The 17,887-nt window shown below is 52.2% G+C and overlaps 1 protein-coding gene across 1 annotated transcript in view; it reads left to right on the forward strand.

Moving 5' to 3' along the window:
* Positions 1–13,875, forward strand: part of LOC137466484 (probable ATP-dependent RNA helicase DDX56) — a 34,569-nt gene extending 20,694 nt beyond the window's left edge. The window contains exons 10-14 of the mRNA XM_068178213.1: positions 1,376–1,449; positions 2,804–2,893; positions 8,033–8,138; positions 13,211–13,410; positions 13,795–13,875. Coding sequence (XP_068034314.1) covers positions 1,376–1,449; positions 2,804–2,893; positions 8,033–8,138; positions 13,211–13,410; positions 13,795–13,875 — 551 coding nt within the window. The remainder of the gene's footprint in view (positions 1–1,375; positions 1,450–2,803; positions 2,894–8,032; positions 8,139–13,210; positions 13,411–13,794) is intronic.
* The last annotated feature ends 4,012 nt before the right edge of the window (positions 13,876–17,887 follow it).

The following is a 17,887-nucleotide window of genomic DNA, read 5'->3' on the forward strand; positions in this document are numbered from 1 at the left end:
GACACTGGGGGGAGTTTGGGGACAATGGGGGGGTTGGGGACACTGGGGGGAGTTTGGGGACACTGGGGGGAGTTTGGGGACAATGGGGGGGTGTTTGGGGACAATGGGGGGAGTTTGGGGACAATGGGGGGAGTTGGGGACAATGGGGGGGAATTTGGGGACAATGGGGGGAGTTTGGGGACAATGGGGGGGAATTTGGGGACAATGGGGGGAGTTTGGGGACACTGGGGGGGTGGGGACAATGGGGGGGAGTTTGGGGCCAATGGGGGGAGTTTGGGGACACTGGGGGGAGTTTGGGGACAATGGGGGGAGTTTGGGGACACTGGGGGGGTGGGGACAATGGGGGGGGTTGGGGACAATGGGGGGGTTGGGGACACTGGGGGGGTTGGGGACACTGGGGGGAGTTTGGGACACTGGGGGGAGTTTGGGGACAATGGGGGGAGTTTGGGGACACTGGGGGGGTGGGGACAATGGGGGGGGTTGGGGACAATGGGGGGGTTGGGGACACTGGGGGGGTTGGGGACACTGGGGGGAGTTTGGGGACAATGGGGGGAGTTTGGGGACAATGGGGGGAGTTTGGGGACAATGGGGGGGTGGGGACAATGGGGGGAGTTGGGGACAATGGGGGGGTTGGGGACAGTGGGGGGAGTTGGGGACAATGGGGGGAGTTTGGGGACAATGGGGGGGTGGGGACACTGGGGGGGGTTGGGGACAATGGGGGGGTTTGGGGACACTGGGGGGGTTGGGGACACTGGGGGGGGGGTTGGGGACACTGGGGGGTTGGGGACACTGGGGGGTTGGGGACAAGGGGGGGAGTTTGGGGACAACGGGGGAGTTTGGGGACAATGGGGGGGAGTTTGGGGACAATGGGGGGGGTGGGGACAATGGGGGGAGTTTGGGGACAATGGGGGGGAGTTGGGGACACTGGGGGGAGTTTGGGGACAATGGGGGGAGTTTGGGGACAATGGGGGGAGTTTGGGGACAATGGGGGAGTTTGGGGACAATGGGGGGGTGGGGACAATGGGGGGGTTGGGGACACTGGGCGGGTTGGGGACAATGGGGGGGTTGGCGACAATAGGGGGGTTGGGGACACTTTGGGGGGGGTTTGGGGACTTGGGGACAGTGAAGGGACACTGGGGGGGTTGGGAACACTAAGGGGACTTGGGGACACTGGGGGGACACTGAGGGGGTCTGGGGACACTGAGGTGACACCGAGGTGACACCGTGTCCCCAGAGAGGATGGGCAGTCCATGCTGCAGCCCTACGAGTTCCGCATGGGGCTGTGGGGACACCGGGGTGGCCTTGGGGACACTGAGGGGGTTTGGGGACACCGAGGTGACACCGAGGTGACACCGAGGTGGCCCCGTGTCCCCAGAGAACGGGCAGTCCATGCTGCAGCCCTACGAGTTCCGCATGGAGGAGATCGAGACGCTGCGGTACCGCTGCAGGGTGAGGGACAGCGGGGACAATGGGGACACCGAGGGGACAGTGGGGACAACGGGGACACCGAGGGGACAGTGGGGACACCAAGGGGACAGCGGGGACAATGGGGACACCGAGGGGACAGTGGGGACACCAAGGGGACAGCGGGGACAATGGGGACACCGAGGGGACAGCGGGGACACCGAGGGGACAGCGGGGACACTGAGGGGACAGTGGGGACACCGAGGGGACAGAGAGGGGACAGCGAGGGGACAGTGGGGGGGCTGGTGTCCCCTCCTGAGGATGCCATGGGAGTGGCCTGATGTCCCCAGTGCTGTCCCCAGTGTCCCCAATGTCCCAGTGATGTCCCCAATGTCCCCAGTGTCCCCAATGTCCCCACGTCCCCAACGTCCCTGTGATGTCCCCAGGACGCCATGCGCGCCGTCACCAAGCAGGGCTGTCCCCAGTGTCCCCAATGATGTCCCCAGTGATGTCCCCAATGTCCCCAGTGATGTCCCCAATGGTGTCCCCAATGTCCCCAATGATGTCCCCAATGATGTCCCCAATGTCCCTGTGCTGTCCCCAGTGTCCCCGATGTCCCCAGTGATGTCCCCAATGGTGTCCCCAATGTCCCTGTGATGTCCCCAATGTCCCCAGGACGCCATGCGCGCCGTCACCAAGCAGGGCTGTCCCCAGTGTCCCCAATGTCCCCAGTGATGTCCCCAATGATGTCCCCAATGATGTCCCCAATGTCCCCAATGATGTCCCCAATGTCCCCAGTGTCCCCAATGTCCCCAATGTCCCCAGTGATGTCCCCAGTGATGTCCCCAATGTCCCCAGTGATGTCCCCAATGTCCCCAGTGTCCCCAATGTCCCCAATGTCCCCAGTGATGTCCCCAATGTCCCCAATGTCCCCAATGATGTCCCCAGTGATGTCCCCAATGTCCCCAGTGATGTCCCAGTGGCATCCCCAATGTCCCCAATGTCCCCAGTGATGTCCCCAATGATGTCCCCAATGGTGTCCCCAATGTCCCCAATGTCCCCAGGACGCCATGCGCGCCGTCACCGAGCAGGGCTGTCCCCAATGTCCCCAATGATGTCCCCAATGATGTCCCCAATGATGTCCCCAATGTCCCCAATGTCCCCAGTGATGTCCCCAATGTCCGAATGGTGTCCCCAATGTCCCCAGTGATGTCCCCAGTGCTGTCCCCAATGTCCCCAATGTCCCCAATGTCCCCAGGACGCCATGCGCGCCGTCACCAAGCGGGGCTGTCCCCAATGTCCCCAATGGTGTCCCCAATGTCCCCAATGATGTCCCCAATGTCCCCAGTGATGTCCCCAATGGTGTCCCCAATGTCCCCAATGTCCCCAATGTCCCCAGGACGCCATGCGCGCCGTCACCAAGCAGGCCGTGCGCGAGGCGCGGCTGCGGGAGCTGCGCCAGGAGCTGCTCAACTGCGAGAAGCTCAAGGTGAGAGCCCGGAATGGGGCAAAAACCCCAGAATTGGGGGAAAAAATCCCAAAATTGGGAAAAAAACACCAGAATTGGGGAAAAAAACACCAAAATTGGGGAAAAACCCACCAGAATTGGGGAAAAATCCACCAGAATTGGGAACAAATCCACCAGAATTGGGGAAAAACCCACAAAAATTGGGGAAAAACCCACCAGAATTGGGGAAAAACCCACCAGAATTGGGGAAAAATCACCAGAATTGGGAAAAAATCCCAAAATTGGGAAAAAAACCACCAGAATTGGGGAAAAAAACACCAAAATTGGGGAAAAACCCACCAGAATTGGGGAAAAATCCACCAGAATTGGGAACAAATCCACCAGAATTGGGGAAAAACCCACAAAAATTGGGGAAAAACCCACCAGAATTGGGGAAAAACCCACCAGAATTGGGAAAAAATCACCAGAATTGGGAAAAAATCCACCAGAATTGGAGAAAAAAACACCAGAAATGGGGAAAAATACACCAGAATTGGGGAAAAAAAACACCAGAATTGGGGAAAAAAACACCAGAATTGGGGGAAAACACATAAAAATTGGGGAAAAAAACACCAGAATTGGGGAAAAACCCCAGAATTGGGAAAAAACACCAGAATTGGGAAAACCCACCAGAATTGGGGAAGAATCACCACAATTGGGGAAAAACCCACAAAAATTGGGGAAAAAACCCCAAAATTGGGAAAAAATCCACCAGAAGTGGGGAAAAACCCCAAAATTGGGGAAAAACTCACAAAAATTGGGGAAAAAACCCCAAAATTGGGAACAAATCCACCAGAATTTGGGAAAAAAACCCAAAATTGGGGAAAAACACTCAAAAATTGGGGAAAAAAACACCAGAATTGGGGAAAAACACTCAAAAATTGGGGAAAAAAAACACCAGAATTGGGAAAAAATCCACCAGAATTGGGGAAAAAAAACCACTAGAATTGGGAAAAAAACCCCAAAATTGGGGGAAAAACACCAGAATTTGGGAAAAATACCCCAAAATTATGGAAAAATCACCAGAATTGGGGAAAAAACCCCAAAATTGGGGGAAAAAAACCCCGAAATTGGGAACGAATCCACCAGAATTGGGGAAAAACCCCAAAATTGGGAAAAAATACCAAAATTGGGAAAATAAACCCAGAATTGGAAAAAAAAAAAAAAACCCAGAACTGGGGAAGAATCACCAGAATTGGGAAAAAAACACCAGAATTGGGAAAAAAAACCCAGAATTGGGGAAAAACACTCAAAAATTGGGGAAAAAAACCCCAAAATTGGGAACAAATCCACCAGAATTGGGGAAAAACCACCAGAATTGGGGAAAAACCCCAAAATTGGGGAAAAATCCACAAAAATTGGGGGAAAAACACCAGAATTGGGAACAAACCCACCAGGATTGGGGAAAAACCCACAAAAATTGGGGAAAAAAACCACCAGAACTGGGGAAAAATCACCAGAATTGGGAAAAAATCCACCATAATTGGGGAAAAACCCCAAAATTGGGGAAAAACACTCAAAAATTGGGGAAAAAACCACCAGAATTGGGAACAAATCCACCACAATTGGGGAAAAATCACCAGAATTGGGGAAAAAAAACCCCAAAATTGGGGAAAAAAACACCAAAATTTAGAACAAATCCACCAGAAATTGGGAAAAAACACCAGAATTGGGAAAAAAACACCAGAATTGGGGAAAAAAACCACCAGAATTGGGAAAAAATCACCAGAATTGGGAAAAAAACACCAGAATTGGGGAAAAAAACCCAGAATTGGGGAAAACCTACCAAAATTAGGGAAAATCCATAGAATTGGGCAAAAAACCACCAGAATTGGGGAAAAAATCACCAGAATTGGGAAAAAATCACCAGAATTGGGGAAAAATCCACCAGAATTGGGGAAAAATCACCAGAATTGGGGAAAAACCCCAAAATTGGGGGAAAAAACCCCAAAATTGGGAACGAATCCACCAGAATTGGGGAAAAACCCCAAAATTGGGAAAAAAATACCAAAATTGAGAAAATAAAACCAGAATAGGAAAAAAAAAAAAACCCCAGAACTGGGGAAGAATCACCAGAATTGGGAAAAAAAACACCAGAATTTGGAAAAAATCCCAGAATTGGGGAAAAACACTCAAAAATTGGGGAAAAAACCCCAAAATTGGGAACAAATCCACCAGAATTGGGAAAAATCACCAAAATTGGGAAAAAAAACCCAAAATTTGGAACAAATCCACCAGAATTGGGGAAAAAAAACCCCAAAATTGGGAAAAAAACACCAAAATTTGGGGAAATAAACCCAAAATTGGGGAAATAAACCCAAAATTGGGGAAATAAACCCGCCAAAATCGGGGTAAAACCCCCAAAATTCGCATAAAAACCCAAAATCAGGGAAAAAAAAACCAAAATCAGGGAAAAAAAACCCCAAAATTGGGGAGAAAACCCAAAAATTGGGGAGAAACCCCAAAAATTGGGGAGAAACCCCAAAAAATTCACGTCAAACTCCCCAAAATTGGTGTAAAACCCCTCAAATTCAGGGTGGAAACCCCGAAATTGGGGTGAAAAAATCCAAAAATGGGGGTTAAAACCCCTCAAAATTGGGGTAAAAACCCAAAATTGGGGTCAAACCCCCAAAATTCGGGCGAAACCCCCCGAAATTTGGGTAAAAAACCCAAAAATTTGGGGAGAAAAACCCCAAAGTTCAGTGAAAAAACCCCAAAAATGAGGGTGGAAACCCCCAAATTTGGGTTAAAAAACCCCAAAATTGGGGGAAAAAGCCCCCAAAATTGGGGGGAGAATTAATTAGAGGTTAATTAGGGGTTAATTAAGGGTTGTTAGCGGTTAATTAAGGATTAATTAAGGATTAATTAACGCATTCCAGGTGTATTTTGAGGCCAAACACCAGGACCTGCAGGCTCTCAGGCAGGACTAGGCCCTGCCCCTTGATGAACGATTAATTAATGATTAATTAATGATCAATTAACGATCAAGGGTTAATTAAGTATTAATGAAGTGTCAATTAATGGTTAATTAAGGATTAATTAAGGATTAATTAAGGATTAATTAACGCATTCCAGGTGTATTTTTAGGACCATCCCCAGGACCTGCAGGCTCTCAGGCACGACCGGGCCCTGCCCTGCCCCTTGATGAACGATTAATTAATGATTAATTAATGATCAATTAACGATCAAGGGTTAATTAAGGATCAATGAAATGTCAGTTAATGGTTAATTAAGGATTAATTAAGGATTAATTAACGAATTCCAGGTGTATTTTGAGGACAACCCCCGGGACTTGCAGGCACTGAGGCGGGCCCTGCCCCTTGATGAACGATTAATTAATGATAAATTAATGGTCAAATGTTGATCAATTAACAATCAGGGATTAATTAATGATTAATTAATGGTTAATGAATATTTAATTAAGGATTAATTAACGAATTCCAGGTGTATTTTGAGGACAACCCCCAGGACCTGCAAGTGCTGAGGCGGGCCCTGCCCCTTGATGAACGATTAATTAATGATCAATTAATGATCAAATGATGATCAATTAACAATCAGGGATTAATTAATGGTTAATTAAGGATTAATTATGGATTAATTATGGATTAATTAACAAATTTTAGATGAATTTTGAGGCCAAACCCCAGGACCTGCAGGCGCTGAGGCAGGACCAGGACCTGCCCCTTGATGAACCATTAATTAATGATTAATTGATGATCAATTAATGATCAAGGGTTAATTAAGGATTAATGAAGTGTCAATTAATGGTTAATTAAGGATGAATTAAGGATTAATTAACGCATTCCAGGTGTATTTTGAGGACAACCCCCGGGACCTGCAGGCGCTGAGACGGGCCCTGCCCCTTGATGGACGATTAATTAATGATCAATTAATGATCAAATGATGATCAATTAACAATCAGGGATTAATTAATGATTAATTAATGGTTAATGAATATTTAATTAAGGATTAATTAACGCATTCCAGGTGTATTTTGAGGACAATCCCTGGGACCTGCAGGCGCTGAGGCATGACCAGGACCTGCCCCTTGATGAACCATTAATTAATGATTAATTGATGATCAATTAATGATCAAGGGTTAATTAAGGATCAATGAAGTGTCAATTAATGGTTATTTAAGGATTAATTAAGGATTAATTAATGAATTCCAGGTGTATTTTGAGGACAACCCCCGGGACCTGCAGGCGCTGAGGCGGGCCCTGCCCCTTGATGAACGATTAATTAATGATCAATTAATGATCAAATGTTGATCAATTAACAATCAGGGATTAATTAATGATTAATTAATGGTTAATTAAGGATTAATTATGGATTAATTAACAAATTTTAGGTGAATTTTGAGGCCAAACCCCAGGACCTGCACGCGCTGAGGCAGGCCCTGCCCCTGGATGAACGATTAATTAATGACCAATGAAGGGTTAATTATTGATTAAGGATTGATTAGCAATTAATTAAGGATTAATTAACACATTCCAGATGTATTTTGAGGCCAACCCCAGGACCTGCAGGGGCTGAGGCATGACCGTCCCCTGGATGAACGATTAATTAATGATCAATTAATGACCAATGAAGGGTTAATTAATGATTAAGGATCGATTAGCAATTAATTAAGGATTAATTAACGCATTCCAGGTGTATTTTGAGGCCAACCCCAGGACCTGCAGGGGCTGAGGCATGACCGGCCCCTGGATGAACGATTAATTAATGATCAATTAATGACCAATGAAGGGTTAATTATTGATTAAGGATTGATTAGCAATTAATTAAGGATTAATTAACGCATTCCAGGTGTATTTTGGGGCCAACCCCAGGACCTGCAGGCGCTGAGGCACGACCGGCCCCTGGATGAACGATTAATTAATGATCAATTAATGACCAATGAAGGGTTAATTATTGATTAAGGATTGATTAGCAATTAATTAAGGATTAATTAACGCATTCCAGGTGTATTTTGAGGCCAACCCCAGGACCTGCAGGGGCTGAGGCATGACCAGCCTCTGGATGAACGATTAATTAATGATCAATTAATGACCAATGAAGGGTTAATTATTGATTAAGGATCGATTAGCAATTAATTAAGGATTAATTAACGCATTCCAGGTGTATTTTGAGGACAACCCCCGGGACCTGCAGGCGCTGAGGCACGACCGGCCCCTGCACCCGGCCAGCGTGCAGCCGCACCTGCGCCACGTGCCCGACTACCTGGGTACCTGAGCGGGCACCAAACGGGCACAAAACGGGCAAAAACGGGCAAAAAACACGGAATTTGGGGAAAAACGGGCACCAAACGGGCAAAAAACGGGAACAAAACGGGCAAAAACGGGCAAAAACACGGAATTTGGGGAAAAACGGGCAAAAAAAGGGCACAAAACGGGCAGAAACGGGCAAAAACACGGAATTTGGGGAAAAACGGGCACCAAACGGGCACAAAACGGGCAAAAACGGGCAAAAACACGGAATTTGGGGAGAAACGGGCAAAAAAAGGGCACAAAACGGGCAGAAACGGGCAAAAACACGGAATTTGGGGAAAAACGGGCACCAAACGGGCACAAAACGGGCAGAAACGGGCAAAAACACGGAATTTGGGGAAAAACGGGCAAAAAAGGGGCACAAAATGGGCAGAAACGGGCAAAAACCCGGAATTTGGGGAAAAACGGGCACCAAACAGGCACATAATGGGAAAAAACAGGCAAAAACCCGGAATTTGGGGAAAAACGGGCAAAAAAGGGCACAAAAAGGGCAGAAATGGGCAAAAACCCGGAATTTGGGGAAAAACGGGCAAAAAAAGGGCAAAAAACGGGCAAAAACCCGGAATTTGGGGGGAAAACGGGCAAAAAAAGGGCAGAAACGGGCAAAAACCCGGAATATGGGGAAAAACGGGCACCAAACGGGCACAAAATGGGGCACAAACGGGCACAAACAGGCAAAAATCCGGAATTTGGGGGAAAAAACGGGCAAAAAAGGGCACCAAATGGGCACCAAACGGGCAAAAACCCAGAATTTGGGGAAAAAAGGGCACAAAATGGGAACCAAACATGCACAAAGAGGCAAAAATCCGGAATTTGGAAAAAAAGGGCAAAAAATGGGCACAAAATGGGCAAAAAATCTGGAATTTGGGGGAAAATGGGCAAAAAAAGGGCACAAAATGGGAAAAAACGGGCAAAAACCTGGAATTTGGGGAAAAACGGGCAAAAAATGGGCAGAAATGGGCAAAAATACGGAATTTGGGGAAAAACGGGCAAAAAAGGGCACACAATGGGAAAAAATGGGCAAAAACCCGGAATTTGGGGAAAAACAGGGAAAAAAGGGCAAAAATGGGAACAAAACGGGCAAAAATCTGGAATCTGGGGAAAAACGGGCACAAAATGGGAACAAAACGGGCAAAACCGGGCAAAAATCCGGAATTTGGGGAAAAATGGGCACAAAATGGGCAAAAAATGGGGAAAAAACGGGCAAAAACCCGGAATTTGGGGAAAAATGGGCAAAAAAAGGGCACAAAATGGGAAAAAAAACGGGCAAAAATCCGGAATTTGGGGAAAAACGGGCACCAAACGGGCACAAAACGGGCACAAACGGGCAAAAATCCGGAATTTGGGTAAAAACAGGCAAAAAAAGGGCACCAAACGGGAAAAAACGGGCAAAAACCCGGAATTTGGGGAAAAATGGGCACCAAACGGGCACAAAATGGGCAGAAACGGGCAAAAATCCGGAATTTGGGGAAAAACGGGCAAAAAAAGGGCACAAAACGGGCAAAAAACGGGCAAAAATCTGGAATTTGGGGAAAAATGGCCACCAAACGGGCACAAAATGGGCAAAAATACGGAATTTGGGGAAAAACGGGCACAAAATGGGAAAAAACGGGCAAAAATCCGGAATTTAGGGAAAAGCGGGCAAAAAATGGGAACAAAACGGGCACAAACGGGCAAAAATCCGGAATTTGGGGAAAAAACGGGCAAAAAATGGGCACAAAATGGGAAAAAACGGGCAAAGATCCGGAATTTGGGGAAAAATGGGCACAAAATGGGCAGAAACGGGCAAAAATCCGGAATTTGGGGAAAAACGGGCAAACAAGGGCAGAAACGGGCAAAAATCCGGAATTTGGGGGAAAACGGGCAAAAAACGGGCAAAAAATGGGAAAAAAACGAGCAAAAATCCAGAATTTGGGGGAAAATGGGCACAAAATGGGCAGAAATGGGCAAATATCCGGAATTTGGGAGAAAATGGGCAAAAAATGGGCAAAAACGGGCAAAAACCCGGAATTTGGGGAAAAACGGGCAAAAAACGGGCAAAAAATGGGAAAAAAAACGGGCAAAAATCCGGAATTTGGGGGAAAATGGGCACAAAATGGCCAAAAAATGGGCAGAAATGGGCATAAAATTGGGGAAAATGGGCAAAAATTGGAATTTTGGGGAAAAACTGGCAAAAAAATGGCGAAAATGGGCACAAAACGGGAAAAAAATGGGGGGAAATGGGCAAAAATGGGGGAAAAATGAGGGAAAATGGGATAAAATGGGGAAAATGGGATAAAAATTGAAATTTTGGGGGGGGAAATGAGATAAAAATTGAAATTTTGGGGGGAAAATGGGATAAAAATGAGGAAAATGGGATAAAAATGGGGAAATTGGATAAAAATTGAAATTTTGGGGGGGGGAAATGGGATAAAAATGGGGGGAAAATGGGATAAAAATTGAAATTTTGGGGGGGAATGGGATAAAAATTGGGGAAAATTGGATAAAAATTGAAGTTTTGGGGGGGAAATGGGATAAAAATGGGAAAATTGGATAAAAATTGAAATTTGGGGGGGAAAATGGGATAAAAATTGGGAAAATTGGATAAAAATTGAAATTTTGGAGGGAAAATCGGATAAAAATGGGGGGAAATGGGATAAAAATTGAAATTTTGGGGGGGAAAGATGGGATAAAAATGGGATAAAATTTGGATAAAAATTGATATTTTGGGGGGAAAATGGGATAAAATGGGGGAAAATTGGATAAAAATTGAAATTTTGGAGGGAAAATGGGTTAAAAATTGGGGAAAATTGGATAAAAATTGAAGTTTTGGGGGGGGAAATGGGATAAAAATGGGGGAAAATGGGATAAAAATTGAAGTTTTGGGGGGAAAATGGGATAAAAATTGGGAAAATTGGATAAAAATTGAAATTTTGGAGGGAAAATCGGATAAAAATGGGGGGAAATGGGATAAAAATTGAAATTTTGGGGGGGAAAGATGGGATAAAAATGGGATAAAATTTGGATAAAAATTGATATTTTGGGGGGAAAATGGGATAAAATGGGGGAAAATTGGATAAAAATTGAAATTTTGGAGGGAAAATGGGATAAAAATGGGGAAATTGGATAAAAATTGAAATTTTTTGGGGGAAAATGGGATTAAAATGGGGAAAATTGGATAAAAATTGAAATTTTGGGGGGAAATGGAATTAAAATGGGGAAAATTTGGGGTTCAGGTTTGGTTTTGGGGTACATTTGGGGTTTTTGGGTGGTTTTGGGGTACATTTGGGGTTTTTATGAGGTTTTGGGGTACATTTGGGGTTTTTGGGTGGTTTTGGGGTAAATTTGGGGTTCTGGTTTGGTTTTGGGGTACATTTGGGGTTTTTGGGTGGTTTTGGGGTACATTTGGGCTCAGGGTTGTTTTTGGGGTACATTTGGGGTTTTTGGGTGGTTTTGGGGTACATTTGGGGTTTTTATGAGGTTTTGGGGTACATTTGGGGTTTTTGGGTGGTTTTGGGGTACATTTGGAGTTTTTGGGATGGTTTTGGGGTACATTTGGGGTTTTTATGAGGTTTTGGGGTACATTTGGAGTTTTTGGGTGGTTTTGGGGTGCATTTGGGGTTCAGGTTTGGTTTTGGGGTTTTGGGGTGGTTTTGGGGTTGATTTTTGGGGGTTCAGGTTTGGTTTTTGGGGTACATTTGGGGTTTTTGGGTGGTTTTGGTGTACATTGGGGGTCAGGGTTGTTTTTGGGGTACATTTGGGGTTTTTGGGGTACATTTGGTATTTTTGGGTGTTTTTGGGGTACATTTGGGGTTCAGGGTTGTTTTTGGGGTACATTTGGGGTTTGGGTTTGGGGATTCTGGGTGGTTTTGGGGTACATTTGGGGTTCAGGTTTGGTTTTGGGGTACATTTGGGGTTTCTGGGTGGTTTTTGGGGTGGTTTTGGGGTGCATTTGGGGTCTGGGTTGTTTTTGGGTGGTTTTGGGGTAAATTTGGGGTTCTGGTTTGGTTTTGGGGTACATTTGGGGTTTTTGGGTGGTTTTGGGGTACATTTGGGGTTCAGGTTTGGTTTTGGGGTACATTTGGGGTTTTTGGGTGGTTTTGGGGTACATTTGGGCTCAGGGTTGTTTTTGGGGTACATTTGGGGTTTTTGGGATGGTTTTGGGGTACATTTGGGGTTTCTGGGTGTTTTTGGGGTACATTTGGGGTTTTTGGGTGGTTTTGGGGTACATTTGGGGTTTCTGGGTGGTTTTTGGGGTACATTTGGGGTTTTTGGGGTACATTTAGGGTTTTTGGGTGGTTTTGGGGTACATTTGGGGTTTTTAGGAGGTTTTGGGGTGCATTTAAGGTTTCTGGGTGGTTTTGGGGTACATTTGGGCTCAGGGTTGTTTTTGGGGTACATTTGGGGTACATTTGGGGTTTTTGGGGTACATTTGGTATTTTTGGGTGTTTTTGGGGTACCTTTGGGCTCAGGGTTGTTTTTGGGGTTGTTTTTGGGGTACATTTGGGGTTTTTGGGGTACATTTGGTATTTTTGGGTGGTTTTGGGGTACATTTGGGCTCAGGGTTGTTTTTGGGGTGGTTTTGGGGTTTTGGGGATGGTTTTGGGGTACATTTGGTGTTTCTGGGTGGTTTTGGGGTACGTTTGGGCTCAGGGTTGTTTTTGGGGTGGTTTTTGGGGTACATTTGGGGTTTTTGGGTGGTTTTGGGGTACATTTAAGGTTTCTGGGTGGTTTTGGGGTACATTTGGGCTCAGGGTTGTTTTTGGGGTGTTTTTTGGGGTACATTTGGGGTTTTTGGGGTACATTTGGTATTTTTGGGTGGTTTTGGGGTACATTTGGGCTCAGGGTTGTTTTTGGGGTGGTTTTTGGGGTACATTTGGGGTTTTTGGGTGGTTTTGGGGTACATTTGGGGATTCTGGGTGGTTTTGGGGTGGTTTTTGGGGTACATTTGGGGTTTTTGGGGTACATTTGGGGATTCTGGGTGGTTTTGGGGTACATTTGGGCTCAGGGTTGTTTTTGAGGTGCCGTGACCCCCTCTTTGCCCCCCCAGTGCCCCCCAGTCTCCGCGGCGTCGCCGACCCTAACCCCAAAAAGAGAAAATGTCCCCGAGGGGGCGGGGCCCGACGGGGGGGGCAGCAAGGTGAGGGACCCCAAAAATCCCCAAAATCCCCCAAAAATCTCCTAAAATCCCTCCTGACCCCCAAAAATCCCCTCAAAATCCCCCTAAAATCCCTCCAAAAATCCCCTAAAGTCCTTCCTGCCCCCCCCAAAATCCCCCAAAAATCTCCTAAAATTCCTCTTGACCCCCAAAAATCCCCCCAAAATCCGCCAAAAATCCCCTAAAATCCCCCCAAAATTCCCTGAAGTCCCTCCTGACCCCCAAAAATCCCCCCAAAATCCCCCCAAAATCCCCTGAAGTCCCTCCTGACCCCCAAAAATCCCCCCAAATTCCCCCCAAATCCCCCAAAAATGCCCCCAAAATCCCCAAATCCCCCCAAAAATCCCCCCAAAATCCCCTGAAGTCCCTCCTGACCCCCCAAAAATCCCCAAATCCCCCCAAAAATCCCAAATCCCCCCAAAATGCCGGAATCCCCCGGGGCCCCGGCCCCGCTGACCCTGCCCCGCTCCCGGCAGCCGCGCGGCTCCGGGAATCCCCTGCAGAGCTTCCGCTTCTCCCGGCGCGGGCACCGGCGGGCAGCGGCGGGCACCGCCTGAGCCGGGCACGGCTGGCACACCTGGGACACCTGGGACACCTGGGCACACCTGGGCACCGCCTGAGCCTGGCACATCTGGAACACCTGGCACACCTGGGACACCTGGGACACCTGGGCACCACCTGAGCCGGGCACCTGGCACACCTGGGCATACCTGGGACACCTGGGACACCTGGAACACCTGGGCACCGCCTGAGCCGGGCACAGCTGGGCACCTGGGACACCTGGGACACCTGGAACACCTGGAACACCTGGGACACCTGGAACACCTGGGCACCGCCTGAGCCGAGCACGGCTGGGACACCTGGGACACCCCCTGAGCCTGGCACCTGGAACACCTGGCACACCTGGGCATACCTGGGACACCTGGAACACCTGGGCACCACCTGAGCTGGGCACAGCTGGGCACCTGGAACACCTGACACACCTGGGCACCATCTGAGCTGGGCACACCTGGGACACCTGGCACACCTGGGACACCCCCTGAGCCTGGCACCTGGGACACCTGGCACACCTGGGACACCTGGGTCACCCCCTGAGCCGGGCATGGCTGGGCACCTGGGACACCTGGGCATACCTGGGACACCTGGGCACCGCCTGAGCCGGGCACACCTGGAACACCTGGCACACCTGGGACACCCCCTGAGCCTGGCACACCTGGAACACCTGGGACACCTGGGCACCGCCTGAGCCTCGCACACCTGGAATTCCTGGGGGCAGCGGGCACCGCCTGGGCCTGGCATGGCTGGGGGCACCTGGAACCCCTGGAACACCTGGGGGCGCGGAGCACCCCCTGAGCCTGGCACAGCTGGCACACCTGGGCGCCCCCTGAGCCTGGGCACACCCTGGTGCCACCACGGCCATGCCGTGGGGACCCGGCTGTGCCACCCTCGTGCCACCACGGCCACCCCCTGATCTCCGTGCCACCCTGGGCACCCAGCTGTCACCCTGTCACCCCCTGTGCCACCCTGGGGAGCCTGGTGTCACCCTGTGCCACCCTGGGCACCCTGGTGTCACCCTGTCACCCCCTGTGCCACCCTGGGGACCCTCGTGTCACCCTGTCACCCTGTGCCACCCTGGGCACCCTGGTGTCACCCTGTGCCACCCTGGGCACCCTGGTGTCACCCTGTCACCCCCATGCCACCCTGGGCACCCTCGTGTCACCCTGTGCCACCCTGGGCACCCTAGTGTCACCCTGTCACCCCCCTGTGCCACCCTGGGCACCCTCGTGTCACCCTGTACCCCTCCATGCCACCCTGGGCACCCTCATGTCACCCTGTACCCCCCGTGCCACCCTGGGCCCCCTGGTGTCACCCTGTCACCCCCTGTGCCACCCTGGGCACCCTCGTGTCACCCTGTACCCCTCCATGCCACCCTGGGGACCCTGGTGTCACCCTGTCACCCCCGTGCCACCCTGGGGACCCTGGCGTCACCCTGTCCCCCCCTGTGCCACCCTGGGGACCCTGGTGTCACCCTGTCACCCCCTGTGCCACCCTGGGCACCCTCGTGTCACCCTGTACCCCTCCATGCCACCCTGGGCACCCTGGTGTCACCCTGTCACCCCCTGTGCCACCCTGGGCACCCTCGTGTCACCCTGTACCCCTCCATGCCACCCTGGGCACCCTGGTGTCACCCTGTTAGCCCCCGTGCCACCCTGGTGCCACCCCGTGCCCCCGCCGGGGGTTGGTGACAAATAAAGGTGCCGAGGTGTGCCCTGCTGTCCCCTGGTGTCCCTTGGCGTGGCCGGGCACGGTGCCAGGCGGGCACGGCGGGGCCGGGCCGGTGACGCCGGCGTGGGCAAAGGTGCCAGGGCGGGACCCCCTTATCTGTGCCCCCTTATCGTCTGTGCCCCCTTATCTGTGCCCCCTTATCGTGCCCAAGGCCACCAACAGCGGCACAAGGACACGCGGGGGTGGCACCGGGGGCATCGGGGGAGCTGGCACCCCTTGGGGACATTGTGGGGGCACCTGAGGGTGGCATTGGGGGAGCTGGCACCCTTGGGGACATTGTGGGGGGGTGAGGGTGGCATCGAGGGGCTGGCACCCCTGGGGATATTGTGGTGGGGGTGAGGGTGGCATCGGGGGTCTGGCACCCCCTGCGGGGACACTATGGGGGCACCTGAGGGTGGCATCGAGGGGCTGGCACCCCTTGGGGACATTGTGGGGGCACTTGAGGGTGGCATCGGGTGGCTGGCACCCCTGGGGACATTGTGGGCAGGGTGAGGGTGGCATCGGGGGCTGGCACCCCTGGGACACCGTGGGGGCACCTGAGGGTGGCATCGGGGGCTGGCACCCCTGGGACACCGTGGTGGGGGTGGGGGTGAGGGTGGCATCGGGGGGCTGGCACCTTTGGGGACACTGTGGGGGCACCTGAGGGTGGCATCGGGGGGCTGGCACCTTTGGGGACACTGTGGGGGCACCTGAGGGTGGCATCGGGGGGCTGGCACCTTTGGGGACACTGTGGGGGCACCTGAGGGTGGCATCAGGGGGCTGGCACCCCTCGGGGACACCTGAGGGTGGCATCATGGAGCTGGCACCCCTGGGACACTGTAGGGGGGGGTTGAGGGTGGCATCGGGTGCTGGCACCCCCTGTGGGGACACCTGAGGGTGGCATCGGGGGGCTGGCACCTCCTGGGGACACTGTAGGGGTGGCACTGGGACACACCGGTGGCATCGTGGAGCTGGCACCCCCTGTGGGGACACGCGAGGGTGGCACCGATGGCATCGGGGTCCTGGCACCCCCCGGTGACACTGGTGGGGAGTGAGGGTGGCATGGGGGGGCTGGCACCCCCTGCGGGGACACGCGAGGGTGGCACCGATGGCATCGGGGGCTGGCACCCCCGGGGGACACGCGAGGGTGGCACCGATGGCATCGGGGGGCTGGCACCCCCTGGGGGGGAGAGGGTGGCACCGATGGCATCGGGGGCCTGGCACCCCCCGGTGACACTGGGGGGAGGGTGAGGGTGGCATCGGGGGGTTGACACCACGAGGGGACACGCGAGGGTGGCACCGATGGCATCAGGGGCTGGCAGCCCCTGGGGCGGCACGCGCGGGTGGCACCGATGGCATCGGGGGCTGGCAGCCCCTGGGGCGGCACGCGAGGGTGGCACCGATGGCATCGGGGGCTGGCAGCCCCTGGCCGGGCATGGCACGCGCGGGTGGCACCGGCGCAGACGAGGGTGGCACTGCCCCGCCCTGGTGCCATCGGGGACGGGCGTGGCACCGATCGCGGTCCAAGGCCCTGGACCCGGCGGGCACCGGGGACAGAGGGCACCGGGTGGCACTGGCACCGCTGGGATGGCAGCAGGATGGCACGACACTGTCACACCGGGATGGCAGTCGCACGGGGATGGCACCGGGATGGCACTGGCACCACCGGGATGGCACCAGGACGCCACTGGCACCACCGGGATGGCACTGGCACCACGGCGATGGCAGCGGGTGGCACTGGCACCGCCAGGATGGCACTGTCGCACAAGGGGTGGCACCGCTGGGATGGCACTGGGGCAGCGGGCACTGCCGTGGCCTTGGCACAGGAGGATGGCACCGCCGGGGTGGCCCTGGCACCGCCGGGGTGGCCCTGGCACACAGGGATGGCCCTGGCACCCCCGGGGTGGCGCCGGGGTGGCCCTGGCACACAGGGATGGCCCTGGCACCCCCAGGGTGGCCCTGGCACAGCCGGGTCCCTGCCCAGGGCGTGGGCGACACCAGGGCATCACCCCCGGGATGTGGCACTGGCACAGGTGCCCGTGGGTGCCATCCCGTGCCACCCACAACTCCCACATTCCCAAATCTGCGCCCGTGGGTGCCCTCTGATGCCACCCTGGTGCCATCCTGAGCTCCCCAATCCCGGTTGTCCCCCCTTTCGGTGCCCCCTGGTGCCACCCTGTGCCACCCTGACCCCCCAAATCCCCATTTCGGTGCCCATTGATGCCCATGTATGCCACCCTGACCTCCCAGATTCCCGATTTGGTGCCCATGGGTGCCCCCTGTGCCACCCTGACCCCCAAATCC

This window comes from Anomalospiza imberbis, unplaced genomic scaffold (genome assembly GCF_031753505.1).
Source record: "Anomalospiza imberbis isolate Cuckoo-Finch-1a 21T00152 unplaced genomic scaffold, ASM3175350v1 scaffold_227, whole genome shotgun sequence".
NCBI classification, from domain to species: Eukaryota; Metazoa; Chordata; class Aves; order Passeriformes; family Viduidae; genus Anomalospiza; species Anomalospiza imberbis.